This window comes from Lepidochelys olivacea (assembly GCF_965140295.1).
Source record: "Lepidochelys olivacea isolate rLepOli2 genome assembly, chromosome: 1".
NCBI lineage: Eukaryota > Metazoa > Chordata > Testudines > Cheloniidae > Lepidochelys > Lepidochelys olivacea.
This window is the reverse complement of record NC_140411.1, coordinates 163,294,369-163,318,252: the sequence shown is the minus strand read 5'-3', so window position 1 is coordinate 163,318,252 and position 23,884 is coordinate 163,294,369. Positions and strand designations below refer to the sequence as shown.

Here is a 23,884-nt window from a genome sequence, read left to right as displayed (position 1 = left end):
TAGTGCAGGTTATTTCTGATGTCCTGCAAAGAATACGGCTGTGCAGGATCAGCTTCCTTATACTTGATCAAGTGCATGTTTTGCAGATTAGACCTTCAGGTCTTTGATTTGATGCTTTTTTTAAAAAAATAGGCCACATTTAAATCCCATCAGAATGAATGTGATCTATTGGAAATTATTTTTGAAATTCCAGTTTTCAATGCTGAAATTCATATCACTCATCTTTCAAAAGATTTCTTGTCAGACTGACATTTTTACTTTAAAATCACACATCTAAGTTGCAGATGTTTTCTGTATTTTAGCTAAAATTACATATTTGCGTTAGACATCAAAGTGGAATGTATAATATGGCATCAAACTCTTTTTCCTGTTTTAATGTGACACCATAAACTGGAAAAATAACCCTGAAAATTATTGTTGATGTTTAATGTTTGCTGATACTTTTACAGTAGAAGTAAAGCTCTGTCCACCTGCACACAGACATGAAAGTACATTTTGAGTGGGTAGCAGAGAAGCTGTGCATTTTATGACCTATTCATCATGAAACCTTATTGTGTGACTGGGATACATACTGGACTCCTGCAGGCTCTAAGGCAAACTGACAGATTTCAGCACGAATAAGCACATACACAACAGGGGAGTACTACATTAGAATTGAGGGACTTGCCAAAAGATGGATTATAAAGCAGCAAGATTATTCAAAGGAAAATGGTATTGTATAAATAAAGGAAGCAATTCTGCAGTCCAACTGACTCCAACGCTAGAGATGCCAACAGAGTTTCTTGGATTTTGCCAAGGGAGCAGATGCCACTGGCAAAAAAAAAAAAAAATATTGCCTTAACATCTGGTTATTGTTGTTTTCCATCAAAAATGAGAAAGGGACAATGAGTTGTTCTAATATGCATGAGTGAAAAGATCTCAGATTTTTGAGCATTGAAATAACCTTGTGTGAACAGGTGCTGTTTCTAACCTGCTTTCATACATATCCTACACAAATTCTAGGCATTTGATTTTTATTCACACTACAACATAAAGTTCAGCTCAAGCTTCCTCTCCAGGCATGGCTGCTCCTAGGGTTCCTACCTCAGGACTGCTAAGCTCACGTCACAGATCTCTGTTGCTCTAAAGAGCTACTCCCCTCTCCTCCTTGTCCAGACAGGGTAATGAGCCACTTGCCTCAGTCAGTCAGCAGAATCCACTTAATCCTTCCCAAGTAGGATGAACATCTCCTAAGAGGATGGGTGTCTCTGGCACACACTACCAGGCTGTTACACCTCATGAACAGCCTGATTCAGCAGCTATCTCAATGAAGGATCCAGTCCTATGAAGTGTTGAGCCCCTTCCTTACGCCTTAAGAGAAGAGGCTATTTGGTTGAGAAAGGATTAAACATAAATACTGTATTTAAGTGAATGAAAATAAAATAATTGATTTAAGCTTCTCAGGGCAGGGACTGTGCTTTTACCTGTATTTTATTCAGTGCCAAGTGTGCTCTTAGTGTGTAGCAAATACTAAATATTGATAGTCAAATATGTTGCCTTTATCTCTTTTTAATCTTTATTCAAGCACATCAGGTGAAATTCACCCTTGTGCAGAGGGAAAGCCCAAACTCCATTTCAAGATGTGTCTCTGAGACCCTAATGCTGGAGGTGTTATCTTTAACTTGCTAATGTATTTTTAAAAAGGAATTTCTCACTTTATTTTACTGATACAAGGTCCGATTCTCCACTGCTATGCACCTTGTGTGGTCATTTACACCAAGGTGAAATGCTTCCATGCTCTTTTGGTAGTGCTTTATAGCCACTGTAAATGACCACCCGATGTTCAAGGCAGGGGAGAATCAGGCCTGCAGTATATTAACATAATTACTTTTTGGTAGGAACGGGTCACTTGATGGTTCCTACCCTCCCTATCAAAATGAATAAGTACAGCTTGCTCCCCTGTGTTTGCCACACTGAAGTGACAAGTTAAGCTTGGCTTTTAAGCCTGCACATGCAGCTCTTGCACATGACTAGTTATATAATATTGCAGCAGCCCAGCATGGGGAGGCAAGAATTACTAGCAGTGGAATGGAGCAGTGCACTCGGTTTGAACGGTGAACAATTTCAGTCCAGCTTGTGACAACTGAGAGAGAAGTTCTGAGCCAGTGATCACGTACACTACAAGAAAAGTGTACAGGGGAAAAGATGCATCTCTCTGTATATGTAATAAGCAAATGATTTAATTCAACATTTATGACCGATGGAAAAAAATTAAACCACCTATTGGGGCCAGATTCTTGACTCTGCTGCAGACCCTTTGTGCTGCTCCAGTGTTGTAAATGGGATGGACAGTTGGCTTAACTTGAGATGCAGGAATATCCATATGCCTTTGTGACCATCCCACTATTTTGGAAGTATGGTAAGAATGCTGTTGTGCTCTGGTGGTCTCCAGCTAGTGCATCAGGCCTGTGGGCCGACAGTCGGCCAGCCTGGCTGCTCTAAACTATGCTATGAATCGGGTCAGCATAGAACTAGCATGAGGACTAGGGAGAGACACCAGACACAAGAGAGTCTCCTTTCTGGGCCCCCTCCACACAGTTGTCCCCTGCCCAGGTTGAAATTCTATATACTATATGGTAACAATTACTGCAAAGTATGGCTGTGGTTATGAAGGTGCCTATTTCTACTCACCATACCTGCTTCCTTTGAGCCCATTTCTTCTCTGGTATACTGTCTATCTCCTGCAATCCCCATAAATCTATAAGATTGCACAGGGCTGAACGTAGCCCTTTATCTCTTTTAATCATAGTCTTCTTTTAGGGCACTGACAAAACAGAAAAGCAAACTGAATTCTAGCCTTCCTCATGCAGCAGCAACACAATTGCCTGCTAAATTCCAAATATTGACTCTTTATTAATTGCAATGCTGTAAGAAGCAGAACACAGCTTGACTTTCAGAACCCACTAAGAATTCACAGTGCTGGTAGTTAGGGAAACCATCGCTTGACTTGAAACTGAGCACATGGGTTACAGAGGTCGTTGAGAGAGACTAAATATGGAACCTCAACCTTTCACAGTCACGTTTCTGACTATAGCATCATTTTAAGATTCCTAAGCCTAAACTCAACTTTGTTTCTCTATCTTTTAGCCACAGGACTGTAGTGTTCTGTCATTTTGTCCAATTGCCTATAACAGTGCTCCAAGTTAAAACAGGACAATAACTGCTTTTTGTCTTGAGAATTTGAAAATGCTCTCTAAATGTTTTGAATGTTACTGTGATTGGTGTAATGCTATGAAGTGTATCTCAACACTTCTTTGCCCTAGGATGTCCTTGGAAACAAAATATTTAATTTCATTAGGAAGGTGAAAGCCTTCTCATTGATATACAGAGAGAGAGAAAAAAACCACACACACACCCTAGGGAGGGATACAGGCCAGAGGCACGTGTAGCAATGTAGTTTAGAAGGGAGTTGTAGAAAACTGGCTGGTCAAAGACAAAGCAGAGTGGGTACACACTAGTTGCTGAATCCTTAGCAAGGGCTTTGCTCTGTGATGATTATTAGATTGAAATGATAATCGCTTCTTTAGAGCCCCTACCATATCAGTGTAAGTCAATCAGAAACTTTCCTGCACTATAATAAACGCTCACTACATGACAGCTGATGCAATTGATTCTTATTTTCAACTGTTGTCGTGTCAGAATATGTCTAGGAGAGAAATGTTACTATGCAAAGGTTCCTCCACTGAGATCAGTGGAGATGACAAAATGTAATTAAGGGATTGATTCTTCTCCCACTGAAATTAATGCTAAAACTCCCATTCTCATTGTTGGGAACTGGATGGGGCCTTCTGTGTGATTAACCACTGCCTCTAAGCAGTAGCTATCTTTTAAATGTTATTATCTTTGCTATATCAAAAAGCAAACATTGAAATATCAGGAGAAACCAATTTATAGTAAGGGCTCCTCAGCACATACCAAATTTGGACCAAAATCCTGCAAATACTCACACCTGTAACTTTATGCACCTGAGTACTCCCACTGAATTCAGGTGTGTCAAGTTACTCGCATGTGTGAGTGAGAACAGAATGGGGGTTTAACCACTTCAGCAAAACAAAGGTTAATATTTACAGACATGTTAATTTCCAGCATCCCCAAAAAACCTCCTCTCCTCATAAAATAAAGTCTGATTCACCCAATAAATGTTCTGCTTTCCTCAAAAAAACACAGCTAAGATATATTTTGTGTGGAAATTTTATAAAAAGGGGAAAAAACCAAAACCAAAACCAAATAATCTTCTAGGCTGAGATTTTGTATGCCAGAACTCTGTCCAGGGGAAAATTTTGTCATGAAATATTATACCACTAAACTGGAATGGGCATTGATGCCTATATCCAGATTTTGCAATCAGCCTTATCTTTATAACAGACCAAGTCCAAACCCAGGGAAACTGAATACACTGAACTTTGGGATGTTTAAAATCCAGATCTGAATTTTTCAGCTTTAGTCCATCTCTAGTTTTGGGTTAGATTTGCAATCATTGAACACTAATGGAGACACAGAATTTGTCACTAGCATGTGCAGAAGGGATCTGGGGTCATTACTGCAAAGCTTCAGTCCACTCTGCCACAGAATAAACAAGCCATGGAGACAAACGTCTGGATAATATTTATCCAAAACTTATGCTTGCATGTACTGCACAGCAGTCACCATTCCCAAGTGAACATTTACCAGCAGTTTTGAATAGGAAATCACCATAATTCTGCAGATATTGCTGCACGACAACTGGTTGTTGGTGAGAGCTAGTTGATAAGGGCTAGTTTTAATTTAAGTCCGCCCTAGAGAGATTAATATGATTTTATTTTTAATTCTGACAGATTTCTGGTCCTGTTCATATTTTAATTTAAAAAAGATTTTCTACAGCTGAAATGCAACAATGTACTAATTATTCCTCATGTCTCTGCCTGTTGGTTTGCTGAGAGAAGTATATATTCAGTTTATTTAACACAGTTCCTGTCTGAAGTGTTAAAATTCTTACACCTACAACTGGTACTATCCTATAATTCAAGGATAACTGGCGAGATGCCCCATTCTGAGGCAACAGTAGCTCCTGGTTCTACAAACTCTGAGGGTAAAGGCTGAATAATCCCTGATTTTTCAGGCCCTGTTTCACCAGCCCATCCCACTTCAGCAAAGTACTGAAGCATGCACTTAACTTTAGGCATGTGTTTATGTCCCATCCGCTGGGAGCTGGCAGATGCTGAAATGTTTTGCTGAAGATTCTGGCCTGGCACTCAGAATATCTGGGTTCAATTGTTGTCTTCTCCAAAATCTTCCTTTGTGACCCAGGGGTGATAATTTAGGATGAAATCCTGGTCACATTAATGGCAAAACTCCCATTGACTTTGACTTCACTGAAGCCAGGATTTCACTCTTCACCTCAGAAGGACTAGTGAACTGGGAGAAGAGGAAGGAAATTTTACTTGGGTGTTAATAATTGTTTTAAAGTGGGAGAAATTGGTATGACAAACTGATGGAAGTTGCAGACTGGTAGGGGAGGGGAGGAACTAATTCAGGCAGTTATGAGATGTCATTTTCTCATTCTTCAGTTTGATACTTTGAAGAATAGTCTGTCAATTGCCCTTAGTTTTGATTGTCCTCCTAATCATTCAGTATTTATCACATGCCAAACTTCTCTTTGGCTTATGCTGCCAAAAAAATCTACATTAACAAGACACTAGTTGTTTGGTTTCTTTTTTTTTTTTTGGATAGTGCTTATAATGGGAAGAAAAAGGCAGAGGATTTCCTGCAATGCTGCAGCACAGATCTGAGCTGGTGAGCTGAACGTAGGGCTCCTCTGTGATAAGCACTGCACAACAAGGTTGATTAGACCACTTAATTAACTGCTCTTTTACTTGTCATCTTGTACTTCCTTTCAGCTTTCTGTTTCATCTCTCAATCTGTACATTATTGTTTTCTCATTCAAGAAAGCAAGTAAGAAACTTTTCTGACTTTTCAGCACAAACACTGGGTCTTGGCTTCTACTGGAAAACAAGCCCCAGAGTTCTGCTCTAATGAGTTCCTATGCGCTATGAGCACAGATTAATTCTTGGGGCCACATTCTGATACTCTTATAGTAAGAAAGAATACATTCAATCCAGTGGGATTACTCATGAAATAAGAATAAGGGTATCAAAATCTGGGTCTTAGGGTATACCTGTATAATGTCCTGGCTGAGTCATCAACAGCGTGGCTCAAACCTGAGACTTCTGGATGTAAACATGAGCATCTACTCATTGAGCTAAAAGACACTGTTAGTGCAAAAACTGTACCAGCTCATAAACCTCTACATTATCCAGCCACTGGAAAGGGACAGAGTCACTTTTTGTACTAACACAGAGTGATAGGGCCATCCTGCCTAGAGTGCCCTCCTTTGGCAGGTCATGGCACAATGGGTGTGCTGCCTCAGTTTCCCTCCTTCAGAGTCTTCATTAGCTTCACTTCAAGGCTTTCTTGACTCAATAATACCCTCTTTGGTAGCTGGTTTATTATTTTTAAAAAGTATTGCAAAATAGTCCATAACAAAAGTCCCAAATATATAGTCCACTTCTTACCAAAGTGCAAGCAGTCATTAAAACTCAAGACATCTCGTCCCTTGATGCCCCACATACCTGTACCTTCAAGCACAACTGTGCTGTCTGCCAGTCCACTTCAGTCCCTGGGCAGCCGCCCCACCCCTTCCAGTTGAAGTGCAACCTTACTCTTCCCAGCAGAAACCCACACAGCCTCTCTGCTGGGAGCATGAGGAGAATAAGGCAAGTGTCCCTCATTCTCCTTGGCCCTCTCAAAACTCTCCAGTCCTGAAGATGTCAGTAGGTTAGCTCCTCCACTACACCCGCCTTTAGCCCTCTCCAGCTTGTTGCTCTGGATCTCTGGCTTAGAGCCAGCAGGCAGCTACCTCTGCTGCTCTCTGGCCTTCAGCCTTCTCCCAGAAGCCACCTTCTGCTCCCTTTCAGGATTGCTCCAGTCCCCTTGTCTCAGGCAACTCTCATCCACCCTTCCTGATCAAACTAGTCTGCTCTGACTCTCTGGGCCCCCTTTCCCCACCCACCCCCAAGCTCGCTCTCTCCCTGGGCCTTTATAGCCCCTAGATGCTGCCCCTTCCTCTTAACTAGACAAATGGGAGCACCTGTTCTGGCATAGGGGCACTGGACGTACTTCATTTACTGGGACCAGCCACCCTGTGGCATATAGGTTACATGTTCCCCTGTCTGGGAAAGCTGATCCTGAGTTTCTCAGGTTCACAGCAACTCAAATCCCCTTATGAGTCACTGTGTGCTCCTGTAGATGGATCGTTGGCAGTAGGGGTCAAGTTCAGGAGCTCTGGATCTATAAGTTCTGTCCTTTACTACCTGAGCCAAAAGACCCAGCTCTGTTATCTCAAAGGGTTTACAGACTCAGACCTCCATAGTCCAGACACTAGAGAGGGACAGAGCCACACAGTGTAAATTGTAGGTTATATGGTAGAACCTCAGAGTTACAAACACTTGGGGAATGGAGGTTGTTTGTAACTCTGAACAAAATGTTATGCTTGTTCTTTCAAAAGTTGACAGATGAACGTTGACTTAATACAGCTTTGAAACTTTACTATGCAGAAGAAAAATTCTGCTTTTCCTTTATTTTTTTAGTAGCTTATGTTTAACACAGTTCTGTACTGTATTTTTTTTTTTTGGTCTCTGCTGCTGCCTGATTGCATATTTCTGGTTCCAAATGCTGTTGACCAGTCAGTTCATACTCTGGTGTTTGTAACTCTGAGGTTCTACTATACCTGTAAATAATAGGCTTTCAGATCCTACACCAAATATATGACCTTGGTTATGTTCCTACTGAAGTGAGAATGGAATGTGTGTATCTGAGGGTGAAGACTAAGGAATACTAGAAGGGAGCATACATTTAATCATAACATCCCTATGTCTAATAGACTAAAAAGGAAATGACTGATTCTAATACACTAAGCAGATATTTCATTGTTGATCATTCATAAATAGAACAGTGTTTCTTTGAAAGGAATTTATAATCCTACAGGCAGTTAAGCCTCCAGGGCAGATTGGCAGAGGCCCTGGTGGTTTTTCGCCTTCCTCTGCAGCGTGGGTCACGGGTCACTTGCTGGAGGATTCTCTGCACCTTGAAGTCTTTAAACCACGATTTGAGGAATACAATAGCTCAGACATATGTTAGGGGTTTGTTACAGGAGTGGATGGGTGAGATTCTATGGCCTGTGTTGTGCAGGAGGTCAGACTAGACAATCATAATGGTCCCTTCTGACCTTAAAGTCTATGAGTCTAAAGAAAAGGCATGACTCTTGTTCTTTTTTGATGCTGATACTAGAAAGTGTATCCAATATTCAGATATCACTAAAAAAAGTTATATTAGGTGAAGAAAACCACTGAATTAATTAGCAGGTTGACTTCAGTTACAAATTACTTCTAAACTACTGCTTTACACTTCAAAGCAATCTTTTATTCTTAGCCACTGGCACCGAAGGCCTTGATGCTGCATTTGTGTTTGTGTGGGCAGATTGCGGCACTCATGCAGAAGCCCCATTGATTTCATTGAAACCCATTGTGGCTGCCATGGTCCATCTATATGGATCTGATTGTAGGATCTGTGCCTACATTAGAAATCTACAGGATAGATTGATTTTTAATTGATGCAGTACAAAATACTAGTGCTTACAGCAATAGGCCCATTAAGACTCTTGAAATTCACTTCACTGGGAGAGTGCTTATACAGCTGAGGGAAGAATAGTGGTAGCAGCTAAACAACCTAAATCTAAAAGCCCACAAATAAAGTGCATATTACCGGCCAACAACAATGTATTTTCCTGTGACATTTAAACCCCAAACAAAATGTAATTTCTTGGTTGTGAAAGTCACTACTCACCTCATAATGCCCAAATAAACAGACTTTGTATGGGGAATTCAGTGGACTTTGGGGGAGATTACATTCACGAGTCTTCTCACCTGCAGGCAGGGTAGCTAGCACACAGCACAGTGGCCATTCTAGCTTATATAGACTGCAATAGCCACAGTCTTGCTCATCCAAGATTCCTAGCCACAGCTACCCCCCTCCCCACAGTTTCCTCTGTACATTGCTGTTCTGAGGCACCATGAAACTCTCCTGCTGCAGTGCACTGCGGGTGTGGAGGTGGCTTGCATGGCTCTCTCTCTCTCTCTCTCTCTCTCTCACACCTCCTCTACCATGAGGTTCAGTGCAGAGGGCTTTGTGTTTCAGAGACTTTCACCCTTTTTGCACAGCTGATTGGACTCTAACTGAAAGTTTTTTCTGGATTACAAGAAAATAGTTACCGATAGCTCATTGTTCAACTCCTCATCTCAGCTGTTCTTTCCACCAGTTGCAATATAATTGGATTTCAATTATCAATAGCATTCTAGTATTACATACAGCCCAGAATTTCTAGAAACACAGCTCCAGACTTCTTCATTCTAGAAGAAGAAGAAGAGTTATCTTCTCTCCTTGGATTTAATTGATACCGGGATTAGTATTTCTTCTTGAAGAACCCCTGATCTGTTTTAAAACGATCAACATTTAAATATTGATGCTTAATGTTAGAATCAGGAATTTCATTTTTTTCAGACTATTGGACTGATTCACCCTCTCACTCATATATATTGCAAATACACAAATTTCAAAATGAACCTTATGTGCTAATTCAGTGCTAGTCTTTCTTAATTTGCCAATGTTTTTTCCCAGGTAAACACTTCCATCATTCAGCAGAGACACTTTAAATTACAATGAAAATAAAAGAAACAATATAATAAAGTTCAAATGTGTGTTCTCTACATGCTTAAACAATAATGTTACTTTAGAAGCAGTTTACTTATATGTGGAAGGAGCTAAACATTTACTATATTCCTTTTATAAAGTATGTTTACAAAATTTCAAATACATGGAGAAAAATGATTGCACATGTGGAAATGCTAAACATCTAAAAAATGATAGTGAAGACCCAATGACTGTCCCACAAACCTCCTGAATTCCTTAATTTATTTAAAGTAAGGACCTTAAATAAAGCTTCCCTTTCTGAAGCATTTATATAAGCCTCTAGTGGGGACATGTTATGACAATGCATGTGGTATTCTATTTCTCTTATGTAATTTTGGAGAGTGAACATGTCTTACCTTCAAAATGTTTTGTTTCGTAAAGTGAATATAAAACACACTAAAATAATAATGTAACAAAATACACTTGACTACCAATTAAATATTTACTGGAGTAAAAGTATATGTGTCTTTGTAAGTTTATGTTGATTTCACTGAAAATATACTCACAGAAATTATGCAAGAATTCTTCTTCTGATTAAAAGGTAGAATTTTGGGCTTTGCTATTAATATATTTATTTCAATGATCTTTCTTTTCTTCTTATATTGCTTTATATGTGGTAAAATTAGTTTGTCAGACTGCCATGTTAGAATGTTGGCTTGTGTAATAAAATTAAGAATCTAAAATCTTCTAAGTGATCTTTTTAGATGTACTCTAAATACCTTTCTTTTTAAAATGCTTTTCATGTTTTTGCCTGAAGATGAAACAATATTTGTAGGATTGTCAGAATTCAATTTATATTTTTTAATAATTTCAGTGGATAATATCGGTGTTTATTTTAAAGCATTTTTGATTGCTTTCAATTTAAATTTTCACAGTTGCACAAAAGTATAAGTTATGTATTTTTAATTTTTAATCCATTTTAAATTTTTCATAATTGCAGGAAATTATGGGAGGTCAGACAGTGGGGAAAGGGGTACAGACAATAATTATTTAATGACAGTAGACATGGAGTTTCAAAAAGATACAAAGCTTTGTAACTGTTAAAACACAAATTGTCAACATCAAATCAAAATATACAAAGTAAATATCCTTAAATCAAACTCTAATAAGTTCTCAAGCAGTATTTTTCTTATTTTGCCTATCTGTAAATTTTTATTATTACTTATTGATATATTGGTTTGTGTATACAGTGAAATTGATGTTTAACAACGGGAAAAAATGGTCAGTTTTCATAATGGAGAGAGGTAAATAGTGGTGTCCCCCAGAGGTCTGTAGTGGGACCAGTCCTATTCAATGTATTCATAAATTATATGGAAAACTGTAAACAGTGAGGTTGCAAAATTTGCAGATGATACAGAACTACTCAAGATAGTTAAGTCCAAAGCAGACTGTGAAGAGTTACAAAGGGATCTCACAGAACTGGGTGACTGGGCAACAAAATGGCAGGTGAAATTCAATGTTGATAAATGCAAAGTAAAATCACATTGGAAAACATAATCCCAACTATACATATTAAAAGGATGGGGTCTAGAAAGAGATTTTGGAGTCATTGTGGATAGGTCTCTGAAAACATCCTCTCAGTGTGCAGTGGCAGTCAAAAAACTAACAGAATGTTGGGAATTATTAGGAAAGGGATAGATAATAAGACAGAAAATATCATACTGCCTCTATATAAATCCATGGTATGCCCACATCTTGAATACGGCATGCAGATCTGGTCACCCCATCTCAAAAAAGATATATTGGAATTGGAAAAGAAAAGGGCAACAAAAATGATTAGGGGTATGGAACAGCTTCTGTATGAGGAAAGATTAATAAAACTGAGACTCTTCTGCTTGGAAAAGAGACGACTAAGGGGGGATATGCTAGAGAGCTATAAAATCATGACTGGTGTGGAGAAAGTAAATAAGGAAGTGTTATTTACTCCTTCTCATAACACAGCCACCAAATGAAAGTAACAGGCAGCAGGTTTAAAACAAACCAAAGGAAGCATTTCTTACACAACACACAGTCAGCCTGTGGCACTCTTTGGCAGAGGATGTTGTGAAGACCAAAACTATAACAGGGTTCAAAAAAGAACTAGATAAGTTCATGGAGGATAAGTCCAACAGCCAGGATAGGCAGGGATGCAAAACCAAGCTCTGAAGCATTCCTAGCCTCTGTTTGCCAGAAGCTGGGAATGGGCAACAGGAGACTGATCACTTGATGACTACCTGTTCTGTTCATTCCTTCTGAAGCACCTGGCATTCGCTGCTGTCGGGAGAGAGGATAATGGGCTAGAGGGACCATTGATCTGACCCAGTATGGCCATTCTTATGTTCTTAACATTTACTGATAAAAAATCTAATCCTTCCAAGAATATTTGCAGCTGTTTTATCTTTCTTTAATTTACATGCTCTCTATCATGTATTGGAGTTGCAAATACTCAGTCCCTTCCAGATTTAGGTCACTTGCTTGCTCCACCTGTCAAGAACTGGTGTTTTGGCAACTTTAAATCAGACAGTTGAAGAGATTATATCTAGATTTACAGGCTGTGAGCCTTCATAAACAACCGCATTGGTGCACCCTTGGCACAGAGTCCCACTGACTTCAGTAGGGTTCCATAGGGACATATACCCATATGTATGCCCATCCCTTCAGTTGTCTTTGCAAGAACAGGGCAAGATTATAATCAGTTTGAAACAGGTAATTTATTGCAAAGTGAGCTGTGTGAATGAACTGCTTAATTACATAGATAAAGTATGCCCTCAAGAGTGGAGGTATCTGGATGCTGAATCTGTAATTCTACATATAAAACTATAATATCTACAGTTTATTGCCTCACAGGACTATGGAAAGATTAAACAAATCTTGTTTGCCTAATGGAAAAAAGAACACATGGACACAGTGAACAGCACAAAGGTGATTAATCCAAGTATATTGTCCCTGAATGAAGAGTATTCATTTTGCTGTATTTTTTTCTAGAGTATATTTCTTAATGCTAAGTAATAATTATCTATATATACTAGTAGTTCCGTAAGCTTTTTATTAACATGTCTAGAACTGTGCAAATAATATACAACTGACTAGTATATTTGAAGAAGATACCCGGGTTGCTGTTGGTGAACTGTCAATAAGCATAATGAATAATTGACTTTTATTTATTACTTGAAATTATTTGCCAGCTACTGATAATAATTATTGATCAGGAGCTGATTTGCAAGCACTTCATTGTAACTATTTGATATTCAAAATTCAAGCTGTGTCATTGGTCATGTAGATCACATGGTATGCTTCGGCTCCCTTATTGGTTGTTGTAGCTCTGAGAAATAATTTCCCAAAATGAATGTTTATGGAAGTAAATTTAAAATTCACTTTTCTGCGAATTCTCCCTCAATGTTCACTTAAAATATGCTGTTTCTGTGACTGTTCCTTCCAGTAAACTTACTAGCACTGCCAGAACATTCCTAGGAGGCGACTGCAAAAGGGTCATTGGACCTCAGCGGAGGCAAATTCATTTAAGACGTTTGAATGAGTATTTGCAGGATTTTTACAGTATTCGCTCATCTGGAACCTTCAGGCTTCTTTAGGTGTTTTTTAGCACTGGACAAAGGACTTGTGCAACTTCTAAAAAACATCGCTTTAGTATTGTCTTTGCAAAACTACAATGATCAGAGACCAGCAAAACGTTAATAGGCAGTTTATCTGCACTTTGCTATTTTAGCTTGAAAACAATCACAGGTGGAGTTTAGGGAATCATTTACTTTTGTGTTCGTCTGTTTCTAACAATCCACGGGCCTGATCCAAAGGCACTGAAGTCAGTGATAGTCTTTGCACTGACCGGGGTCAGAGTCCAATTGCCTTCTTCCCATCTTTAGGGGTAAGGAAAGAAAGTTTTGTCGTGCTCAATGTAATTTTATTTCAGCCTCTTTTCAGGAGCCAGTGCACCGACTGACCTCTCTCTCTCGCTCGCTCGCTCTCTCTGATTAGCTGAGTTCCACATTTATTTCCGAGCAGTCATTGAGACAGTGATTAGCATTAAAACTGTCTCTCTTCCACTTATCTCGCTTACTAGACCCAGCACAGAGGCCTGTATTTATAGCCCTGACCTAGGTGCTGAAACAGCTTCTCGGCTGCTGTTCTGGGTCCTGAAAAGTTGGAGAGAGAAACCAACGCGCATGAAGTGACTGACTGACTGATTTGCAAGCATAGACACCATTTAAACCAGGAAAGTCTCTCTTAGCTGCCGGACCCGTGACCTTTTCTAGCTACTGAAACAGTTTCAGTTCAGCTGTGCTCTCGACTCCCAAGAGCTACTCTGATGCACCTCTAGGAGTGAAATGGATGATTTCCAGGCTGTGCAATCCCAGGTAATGCTACGAATAACAACAGGTGTCTCCCAGTTTTCCCTGAACATGGAAATCTGTTTGTTAACAGAGCGATCGAGGGATCGCCACAGCGGACCTCTCTAGGGCAGACATATGGAGCTAGTCTTCACTCAAGCGTCGTGTCCCCGCTCCCCACCTCTGAAACGTGTTTCCTGGTACCAGGGTCTCTAATCCCGGGCCGCTGATCTTGTGGCTGTGTTTTCAGCGGCAGCAAATGGCATGCAAGCTCGGAGCTTTGCCGACAGTCCCAGCGAGTGTAGTTGCGAGCCAGCTGTGGCAGGCATGACAGGCATCTGCAGTATTTCCCCCCTGAGCCCAGGAAAGTTTTGTCCCGCAATTTCTGCGAGACTGGAGCCGATTTCCCCGCTCCCTCCAGGTCGCCATGGTGATACCCTGCTCCCTCTCCCCCGGATCAAGACGAAACGGGCATCGCTGCGTTAGCAGAGCCCGGCTCGCAGCTGTTCCTCGTCTGCAGCCAGCTCCCCCTGCGGCTCCGCGCTCACCGCCCGGCCGGCAGACTCCGGAAGGCAACAGTACCCCTGCCTACGTCACAATGCCACTCGGACTTTCTCCCCAGGCTGCCATCGCCCCGGCCCCGCGCTTCCGCGGGTTGCTGCGGCGGGGTGCCGCTACCCCAAGGCACAGCCCGGGCAGCGAGAGACGCGCCTTTGCACCCAGCCAGGGGGCTGGGAACGTGGAGCTCCGTGGCCCTTGCCGCGAGACAACGGATTCGATCGTCCCCGACACGCTCAGCTCAGCTCAGCTCTGTAGCCCCGAGCCATCCCGGGCACATCTAGCGAAGGAAAGTACGAGCAAACGTGGAACTCAGTGCCACGCACAAGTCGCCTCTTCCCTGAGCAGCGATCTGGCTGAAATGGCACCAGCTTCCAGGGATCTCCACGCTGCATGGCGTTTACTGCTTAATTATCACACCACACCTAGGGCTGTATCTCACCAAAACCCCTACGGGGGGGGGGGGTGTCTCTCTCCGGAAAGCAGAAGCCCGAGCTTCACATGACTAGGATACTTGATTTCCTTAACTGCCAAAAAAAAAAAAAAAAAACCAAAACCAAAAAAACCCCCAAAACCATTGCATGCAACGTCTGACAGTTGGCGCCCCCAGCTTTAGAAAGAGAGGAGGACCCGATCTTTAAAACCACAATTTGCTGGATCTTTCTGAATCCAGTGTTTTTTCCCGTCCCTGCGAGTTTCCAGTTGCTAATGAAAGGCATATGAAATTGATCTCCCTTCTGTTATGTAACTGCCTTCTCCCCGGTCTTTCTGTACTTGGGGGTGACATTTCTCCCAGAGTAGGGAGTTCAGGGACAAAAGAAAAAGGCAAGAATTGGATTTCTTGTGGGAATGGACAACAGCTGGTTTCCCATTAGCAACTCCACCGTCTTACCTGTTTGGGGCACGTTGTTTTCATTCGATCATGATTTTCTTTGTGGAATGGAGCAGGATGCTGCTGGCTGATGGTTCACTCAATGATGGGTTAAACAATAAGATGATGATGCTCAGTTTTACCTCGACCCTAAGCTGCTCTCTCGCGCCTCCATCCTCCCCTCTGCTCGCCCACCTCTTGATCCAGCTTGGCTTCCCCACATACACAGCCAGGTGCAGTATTCAAGTCCAATACGCTCTGTGTTGCTAGGACAGAGTTAAATGAGACCTGGAGGAGATCAGACAGCAGGGGGTGGGGAGGGGGTGGGTGGGGAAGACCCGGGCGGAATAAAAAAGCACAGGCAGAGAGAAAAGTGTTGGACAACGCAGGGAAACGTCATGAAATCCGCAGATTCAATGAATTCTACTCAATTTCAGGCGAGTGGCTGCTGTGCTCTCCAGTCAGAAGCTGTAACAAACAAGGCGGAGGAAATGAAACTGTGCACAGTGCCATCTGCTGGAGCAATGCTGCAGCACAAAGCAGGCGGGAGTAGGGGCGTGGGTGGGTTTTACCGGTTGCTTGCTTTGTTTCTTTCTTTCTTTCCTACCTTCTGACAGAGCAGGGAGACTAATGGAAAGTTTACGATCTGTATAGAGCTTTGCAAAGCCAGCCTGGTCGCTTTCCTGCAGTATTTCTCATTGGGAGAGAAGGAAACTAGTGTTCACCCTGGACATGGACAGGGAGGACTGGCCTGGGATTCTTTTTATTTGCAGCTGAACTTGAGAAGGGCTGAGGTGGTGGTGGGAGGGGGAGAGATCATTTTGATTGCTTTACTTTGGCCTAAGGAAATGGAAATATACAAAATAGGAAAAGGGAAGGAAGAAGGAGGAAATAGCATTAATCAGCCTTTCAGGCTTGCGAATGAGCCCCAGGGAGCTAAGAGGGACCCCCTTGACTCTCAACAAGGTTAGGAGCAGAGTGGCAGTGGCAGAAGTGGGGCAGAGATGAGACCCAGCAGTGGCATCATTAGGCTTTCAACATGATTGTCATCAGAATCTGGTTTCCCCAGTTTTGACTGGCATTTCCCCCTCTCTTCATCTCAACCCTGCTCCCTCAGTCCCTCCACAGCATCCTCGCTCTCCTGGCCCTCATGTACCTACTAACCCCCCCTCCCCACTTTTCATCTCCTTATCTCCCCTTCCCCTCCTCTCCTCCTCAATAATGCCCTCTTTCCCCCTTTTCCTGTTTCTGTAATCCTATAAACGAATCCTTCCCCATGTTACATATAAAGAAAAAAAAACAGCAACAGATTACCTATAAAGAAATCCAACAAAGTGGAACCAACGCAATATTTTCCAGTCATAACTCTGACCACTCTGCTTGTATAGTTCATCCTTTCCCCTCCATCTTTTCATTTGTCATGTGTACATAGACAGAGATAGGGACTGTCTCTTACTCTGTCTGTTCAGTGCCTGGCTGCCTGGCAGAATGGGCCCCCTAGGTGCTACTATAATATAGATAATAATCCTTGATACAATAATTCAAGAGAAGGAGGAAGGGCTGCTGACTGCTTTTTCTGAAAGTCTGATCAGTTTTCCAGCGTGTTCTTGTAAGGTTAGTTTCAGCCCCCACCATCAGCTCCAAAGTTCACACCTGCTCAGTAATAATAGATCAGCAATTACCCTTCTTTTTTATGCTTCTGAAATGACAGGAACCTTTAAAAGAGTCACTTTATTTTGTAAAATCTCTTCAGTCTCTTCATCTGCAAACCCTTCCTATATTTTCCTAATGCACTGTCTGAGATTTGTTTCTCACAAGAATTCATGTTGAAATGTATTACATCATGCTAGCTGTGTAAATGACTATGTTCTAGTTTCTTTAAAATTTTCAGTAAAAGGAACCCTTCAGTGATTGTTGAAAGTAGTAATATAAGGCGTCATCCTTCAAGGAGATTCATGGGAGCACTCCTTGTATCACCCAGTAACCACCCACTTTCACATCCCTTCCAGTGTGCTAGACTAGAAGATTACCTAATGGAGTTGCAGCTACTCCACATGCTGAACCAGACTGCTGACCCTTAACTCATCCCCCGTGCTTGCATCCTAGATGGAGCTACTATAAGGTGGGTGCATAACTGGTTGGAAAACCATTCCCAGAGAGTAGTTACCAGTGGTTCACAATCAAGCTGGAAGGGCATATTGAGTGGGGTCCCACACGGATTGGTCCTGGGTCTGGTTCTGTTCAACTGGTAGATAATGGCATAGAGATTTGTGGATGATACCAAGCTGGGAGGGGTTTCAAGTGCTTTGGAGGATAGGATTACAATTCAAAAAGTATATACAAAGTTTTTGCAAGGAGGAGGGAGAAAAATTGTTCCCTTTAACATCTGAGGCTAGGAGAAGAAGCAATGGGCTTAAATTGCAGCAAGGGTGGTTTAGGTTGGACATCAGCATGGATTCACCAAGGGCGAGTCATGCCTGACTAATCTAATTGCCTTCTATAATGAGAGAACTGGCTCTGTGGATGAGGGGAAAGCAGTGGACGTGTTATTCCTTGACTTTAGCAAAGCTTTTGACACGATCTCTCACAGTATTCTTGCCAGCAAGTTAAAGAAGTATGGGCTGGATGAATGGACTATAAGGTGAATAGAAAGCTGGCTAAATTGTCGGGCTCAATGGGTAGTGATCAATGGCTCCATGTCTAGCTGGCAGCCAGTATCAAGTGGAGTGCCCCAAGGGTCGGTCCTTGGGCCAGTTTTGTTCAATACCTTCATTAATGGTCTGGAGGATGGCGTGGATTGCACCCTCAGCAAGTTTGCAGATGACACTAAACTGGGAGGAGAGGTAGATATGCTGGAGGGTAGGGATAGGATATAGAGGGCCCTAGACAAATTGGAGGATTGGGCCTGCTTTGAGCAGGGGGTTGGACTAGATGACCTCCTGAGGTCCCTTCCAACCCTGATATTATATGATTCTATGATTAGGAAAAACTTCCTAACTGTCAGAGTGGCTAAGCCCTGGAATAAATTGCCTAGGGAGGTTGTGGAATCTCTGTCATTGGAGATTTTTAAGAGCAGGTTAGACAAACACCTGTCAGGGATGGTCTAGGTAATATTTACATAAGAATGGCCATAATGGGTCACACCAAAGGTCCATCCAGCCTAGTATCCTGTCTACTGACAGTGGCCAAATCCAGGTGCCCCAGAGGGAGTGAACCTAACAGGGAATGATCAAATGATCTCTCTCCTGCCATCCATCTCCACCCTCTGACAAACAGAGGCTAGGGACAAAATTCCTTACCCATCCTGGCTAATAGCCATTAATGGACTTAACCTCCATGAATTTATCCAGTTCTCTTTTAAACCCTGTTATAGTCCTAGCCTTCACAACCTCCCCAGGCAAGGAGTTCCAGAGGTTGACAGTGCACTGTGTGAAGAACTTCCTTTTATTTGTTTTAAACCTGCTGCCCATTAATTTCATTTGGTGGCCCCTAATTCTTATATTATGGGAACAAGTAAATAACTTTTCCTTATTCACTTTCTCCACATCACTCATGATTTTGTATACCTCTATCATATCCCCCCTCAATCTCCTCTTTTCCAAGCTGAAAAGTCTTAGCCTCTTTAATCTCTCCTCATATGGGACATGTTCCAAACCCCTAATAATTTTAGTTGCACTTTTCTTAACCTTTTCTAATGCCACTATATCTTTTTTGAGATGAGGGGACCACTTCATCCTGCCTTGAGTGCAGGGGACTGGACTAGATGACCTCTCAAGGTCCCTTCCAGTCCTATGATTCTATCTACCAGAATAGCAGGAAAAGTGGACATGGTTCAAATTTGAGAGGAGATGTGTCAGGACTCATCCTCTCTTACTCTGTATGCTGGACACCCAAAGTGCTGCATGAGAAGACCTTTTATGTTTATTAATTGTTAAATATTTTATGAGTAGCAGCATATGGATGGTTACATTAAATAGCTTGGAACCACAATAAAGCCAAGCAATATGCTTAGTGATAAAATGAATGGTCCTTTATTCCTTCAGAATGGTGCTTTCTCTCTTGAGGCAACTAAACTAAAATGTCTCTTTAACAGGTGTACGATAATCATTTTATACTTAGCCTGCCTTACCTCCTCCATCTATTTCATGAAGCCAGTTATGTGAATTTAGCTGCAGAACCACACAGAGCCTGTTAATGCTAGTGCTCGCACACACAGAAGTCAGTGTTTAGGGCTATATGTTCCAAAGATCACAGGCTAATGCCTGACTAGCATATTGCTGAGGCAGCTCTCCCTTTGTAATCCAACATCGTAGTTGAGGTCTGATGGGACATCTGATCTGGCAGTCTCTAACTTTGTAGTAGTTGGGGCAGGTGGTCTCAGTCAAGAGGCCTCAACTCTGGGACTCACTTTCCCTTTGGCTTACAGCCCGTGAATTTGCTTGACGTACAGGACTCAGGCTTTTCCTGAAGGTATGGTTTATGGGAAATGTTGAGGTTTATTTCTGGTTGGGAAGTTTATTACTATTAGTTGACGTGCCAGTACATTGAATTATATATGTGGTTTTGAGGTTTTTCATACGTATGACTAGTGATTGCTAGTGTATTTTTACAAATGGGGGAAAAATGCGGAAAACATTTCTACAGTTCCTGTTTCTTTTTTGCAGACATTATTTGCACCCACATTTTTTATCTGCAAAAACAAATCTCAGGCATATAGCTGAGTTTATAACTACCCAATTTGTGCCTCCAGTCAGGTAGCTAGAGATCCACCTATGCAGATAGGCATCCACGAAAGAATTGCACTTGTTTATGAAAAATGTAGGTGTAGGTTGTTCCTGTAAAAAACAGGGAGCAATCCTTCTAAATTTGGTCCCGAATGATTCAGACCTACTGCTGAAGCCAACCAAAATAAATTTTGATTTTTCAAATGATATAGCTAGTAGTTCGGGGGGAACTGAGGCCAGAACTTCCCTCTCACAGCCTGATCCTGCAAATGCATGTGAGCAACTTTACTGATCTCAAAAGGATTACTTACATGCATAAAGTTACTCACATATATATGTAAGTGTTTGCAGGGTCAGCCGCTAGATACCTAGTGCCACCTACCCTTCATCTACACTGTACTGTGCAATATAATGAACTAGTCATGCAATATGGTATATATGGATTGACTTGATCTCTAGAAAATCCCTGTAAGTGCAATTCATACATGGGAAACAGCTTTGCATGTTTAAAGTCTGCTTATCTGAGCCAGTGTTCATTTACCTTAAAAACATATCAGGGTCCAGACACCTTGGGGAAGACCGGAGGGTCTGAGTCCAAAGAATAAGCAACTGAATCAACTTATTGTATACAATATTACTGTATTATAAAAGTGCACCAAGAAAGGTCTTTTATGAAAGCTGGTGACACACTGGTGATTAATACCACTGTGCAATGTATGTGTTTACACTGTATGAGGAATTATGAATACTCACTGATAGTATGCTTTAAAGTCTGTGACCAATCAAAGGGAGAAACAGGTTTTGTCCCAGACAGGAGGGAAGGAAGTTATCTACCGATCTCCAGTGTAAATTAAGCATTATGGAATCAAAACAACAGAAGCCCCTTTACATATGAATCAGCAGGGGGTTGGGAAGTCAACAAGAAGGAAAGGATAATAGGAAGCTGTCATAAATATAAAGGGAAGGGTAAACCCCTTTAAAATCCCTCCTGGCCAGAGGAAAAATCCTCTCACCTGTAAAGGGTTAAGAAGCTAAAGGTAACCTCGCTGGCACCTGACCAAAATGACCAATGAGGAATCATAGAATCATAGAATATCAGGGTTGGAAGGGACCTCAGGAGGTCATCTAGTCCAACCCCCTGCTCAAAGCAGGAACAATCCCCAATTAAATCATCCCAGCCAGGGCTTTGTCAAGCCTGACCTTAAAAACTTCTAAGGAAGGAGATTCTACCACCTCCCTAGGTAACGCATTCCAGTGTTTCACCACCCTCCTAGTGAAAAAGTTTTTCCTAATATCCAACCTAAACCTCCCCCACTGCAACTTGAGACCATTTACTTTCAAGATACAAGGAGACAAGATACTTTCAAAAGCTGGGAGGAGGGAGAGAAACAAAGGGTCTGTGGCTGTTGGTACGCTGCTTTTGCCGGGGATAGAACAGGAATGGAGTCTTAGAACTTTTAGTAAGTAATCTAGCTAGGTATGTGTTAGATTATGATTTCTTTAAATGGCTGAGAAAAGAACTGTGCTGAATAGAATGACTATTTCTGTCTGTGTGTCTTTTTTGTAACTTAAGGTTTTGCCTAGAGGGATTCTCTATGTTTTGAATCTAATTACCCTGTAAGGTATCTACCATCCTGATTTTACAGAGGTGATTCCTTTACTTCTATTTACTTCTATTTCTATTAAAAGTCTTCTTGTAAGAAAACTGGATGCTTTTTCATTGTTCTCAGATCCAAGGGTTTGGGTCTGTGGTCACCTATGCAAATTGGTGAGGATTTTTACCAAACCTTTCTCAGGAAGTGGGGTGCAAGGGTTGGGAGGATTTTGGGGGGAAAGACGTGTCCAAACTACGTTTCCCAGTAAACCCAGTTAGAGTTTGGTGGTGGCAGTGGATATTCCAAGGACAAAGGATAAAATTAATTTGTACCTTGGGGAAGTTTTAACCTAATCTGGTAAAAGTAAGCTTAGGAGGTTTTCATGCAGGTCCCCACATCTGTACCCTAGAGTTCAGAATGTGGGAGGAACCTTGACAGAAGCCTTCCTGCCTCTTATAAAAGGGTCAATGAACTTCAGGAGATATAAACAGAAACAGAGAGCCATTTTGGTATCCTTCCTCTGAGGAGACAAAGAAAATGAGTGCTTTGGGTTCTGGGTTGGACCCTAGCTAAAGGCCAGCCATGCTGGAAGAATGACTGCTGAGAAAACTACTTTGAACAAAAGACTCTAGCTTGTTAAGTTAGACTAGAGTCTTAGAAACGTATTTTTATTTTTGTTTGTAACCATTCCTATCCCTATTCCTTCTACTTGGTATCACTTAAATCAATGTTCTTTTGTTAGTAAACTTGTTTTACTTTTACGGTTCTGGGTATTGAAGTGCAAGGTGTGTTAGCCCCAGTTAAGCTTTTTGGGCAGAGGGCTGTCTTTCATTGTATCTGTGCATTGCTGGGCCCTGTTCTCTGTTAGGCCCCAGGCCCCGCAATAAACATGATGGTTAAAAATGGGGAAGCATTAGAAAAACTATTGAGCTGTATAGAATATCATACCAACTACTTATGTAAAGCTGTTCTGCATCCTTAGCAAAGGTGTGGCATCACACCTGCAATTTTTGCGCATAAAGCGAGGCAAAATCCCTACTTGTTTTTCCAAATTTCCCGAATAGATCTGCTAACAATCTTCTCATCTGCTACTGTACTTTGTTAGCTGGACAGCAGATCTTTTCTGGACTTTGCTTTCTTTTTTTGTAAACTCCAGCACATGCACTAATCATATGCAAAAACATTTCCACATGCCACTTTAATTAGTCCAGACTTGTTTTATTTTAATCCCCTTCTATTCCTTTTCTATGTAATTATGACAGCTCTTTTTAAATCACCAGTGACTTCCTTCAGCTGCTTGGCTTGGATTTCTTAATCAATAATGAATTTTAATTAGCAACTTGTAAGTTATTGTTCTGGGAGATGGGTTTCATGGTCGATTTATGGTTTCTCTCCTTTATATCACAGAGAAGTATAACACTACTTCTCTTTTACTGCATCCAATCAGCCCCCACCCCACATCTCCTGGTTTTCCTGATATTTGGCTGCTGTTCTGTAAAAGGCAGCAGTAAACTCTGCTGCTTTGTTATGCGATGCTATTTTACAATGTATGATAATGTTGTTATGTGTCTCATCCTGTTTCCCCTAATTTACAGCCTCATTTATCTACATGGGAGAAAGAAAATAGCTAGACAATCAGAATTCCAGTGCACATCCTATTGTTATATTTCCTAGGCAAATGTAAGGTATTAAAGAGATTATACCTCACTCTGGTAACAAAAGTTGTATCAAAACAATTGATTTCTGTGTCATTAACTCCAGTTCTGCCATCAGATCCAGTGGGTGGACTCCTGTGTCCATGTGAAGCTCCTCTGAAATCAGTGAACCTCCACACAGGTGCAAGGATTCTCCTGTATAGATCATATAAAAGGATTGGGGTCAGTATTTCTAATGAGTACATAATTGTGCAATGTTGCGGTTCAAATACAAGACAGAACAAGGCTTTAAGCAAGCAAGCAGGCTGGTCTGCCGACGGCTGGTCTGCCTGTCAGC

The 23,884-nt window shown here is 41.5% G+C and overlaps 1 protein-coding gene across 3 annotated transcripts in view; it reads right to left on the bottom strand.

The window, feature by feature from the left end:
• KCNJ6 (potassium inwardly rectifying channel subfamily J member 6) overlaps window positions 1-15,864 on the bottom strand; it is a 226,825-nt gene extending 210,961 nt beyond the window's left edge. For 2 of the 3 annotated variants that reach the window (XM_084640222.1, XM_084640223.1), the window contains exon 1: window positions 15,595-15,864. Coding sequence is in view for 1 of the 3 variants with exons in the window: in XM_084640221.1 (XP_084496347.1) it covers window positions 15,717-15,796 (80 nt within the window). In the remaining 2 variants the exon portion in view is untranslated. The remainder of the gene's footprint in view (window positions 1-15,594) is intronic. The other variant, XM_084640221.1, reaches the window with a different exon arrangement.
• Window positions 15,865-23,884: the final 8,020 nt, after the last annotated feature.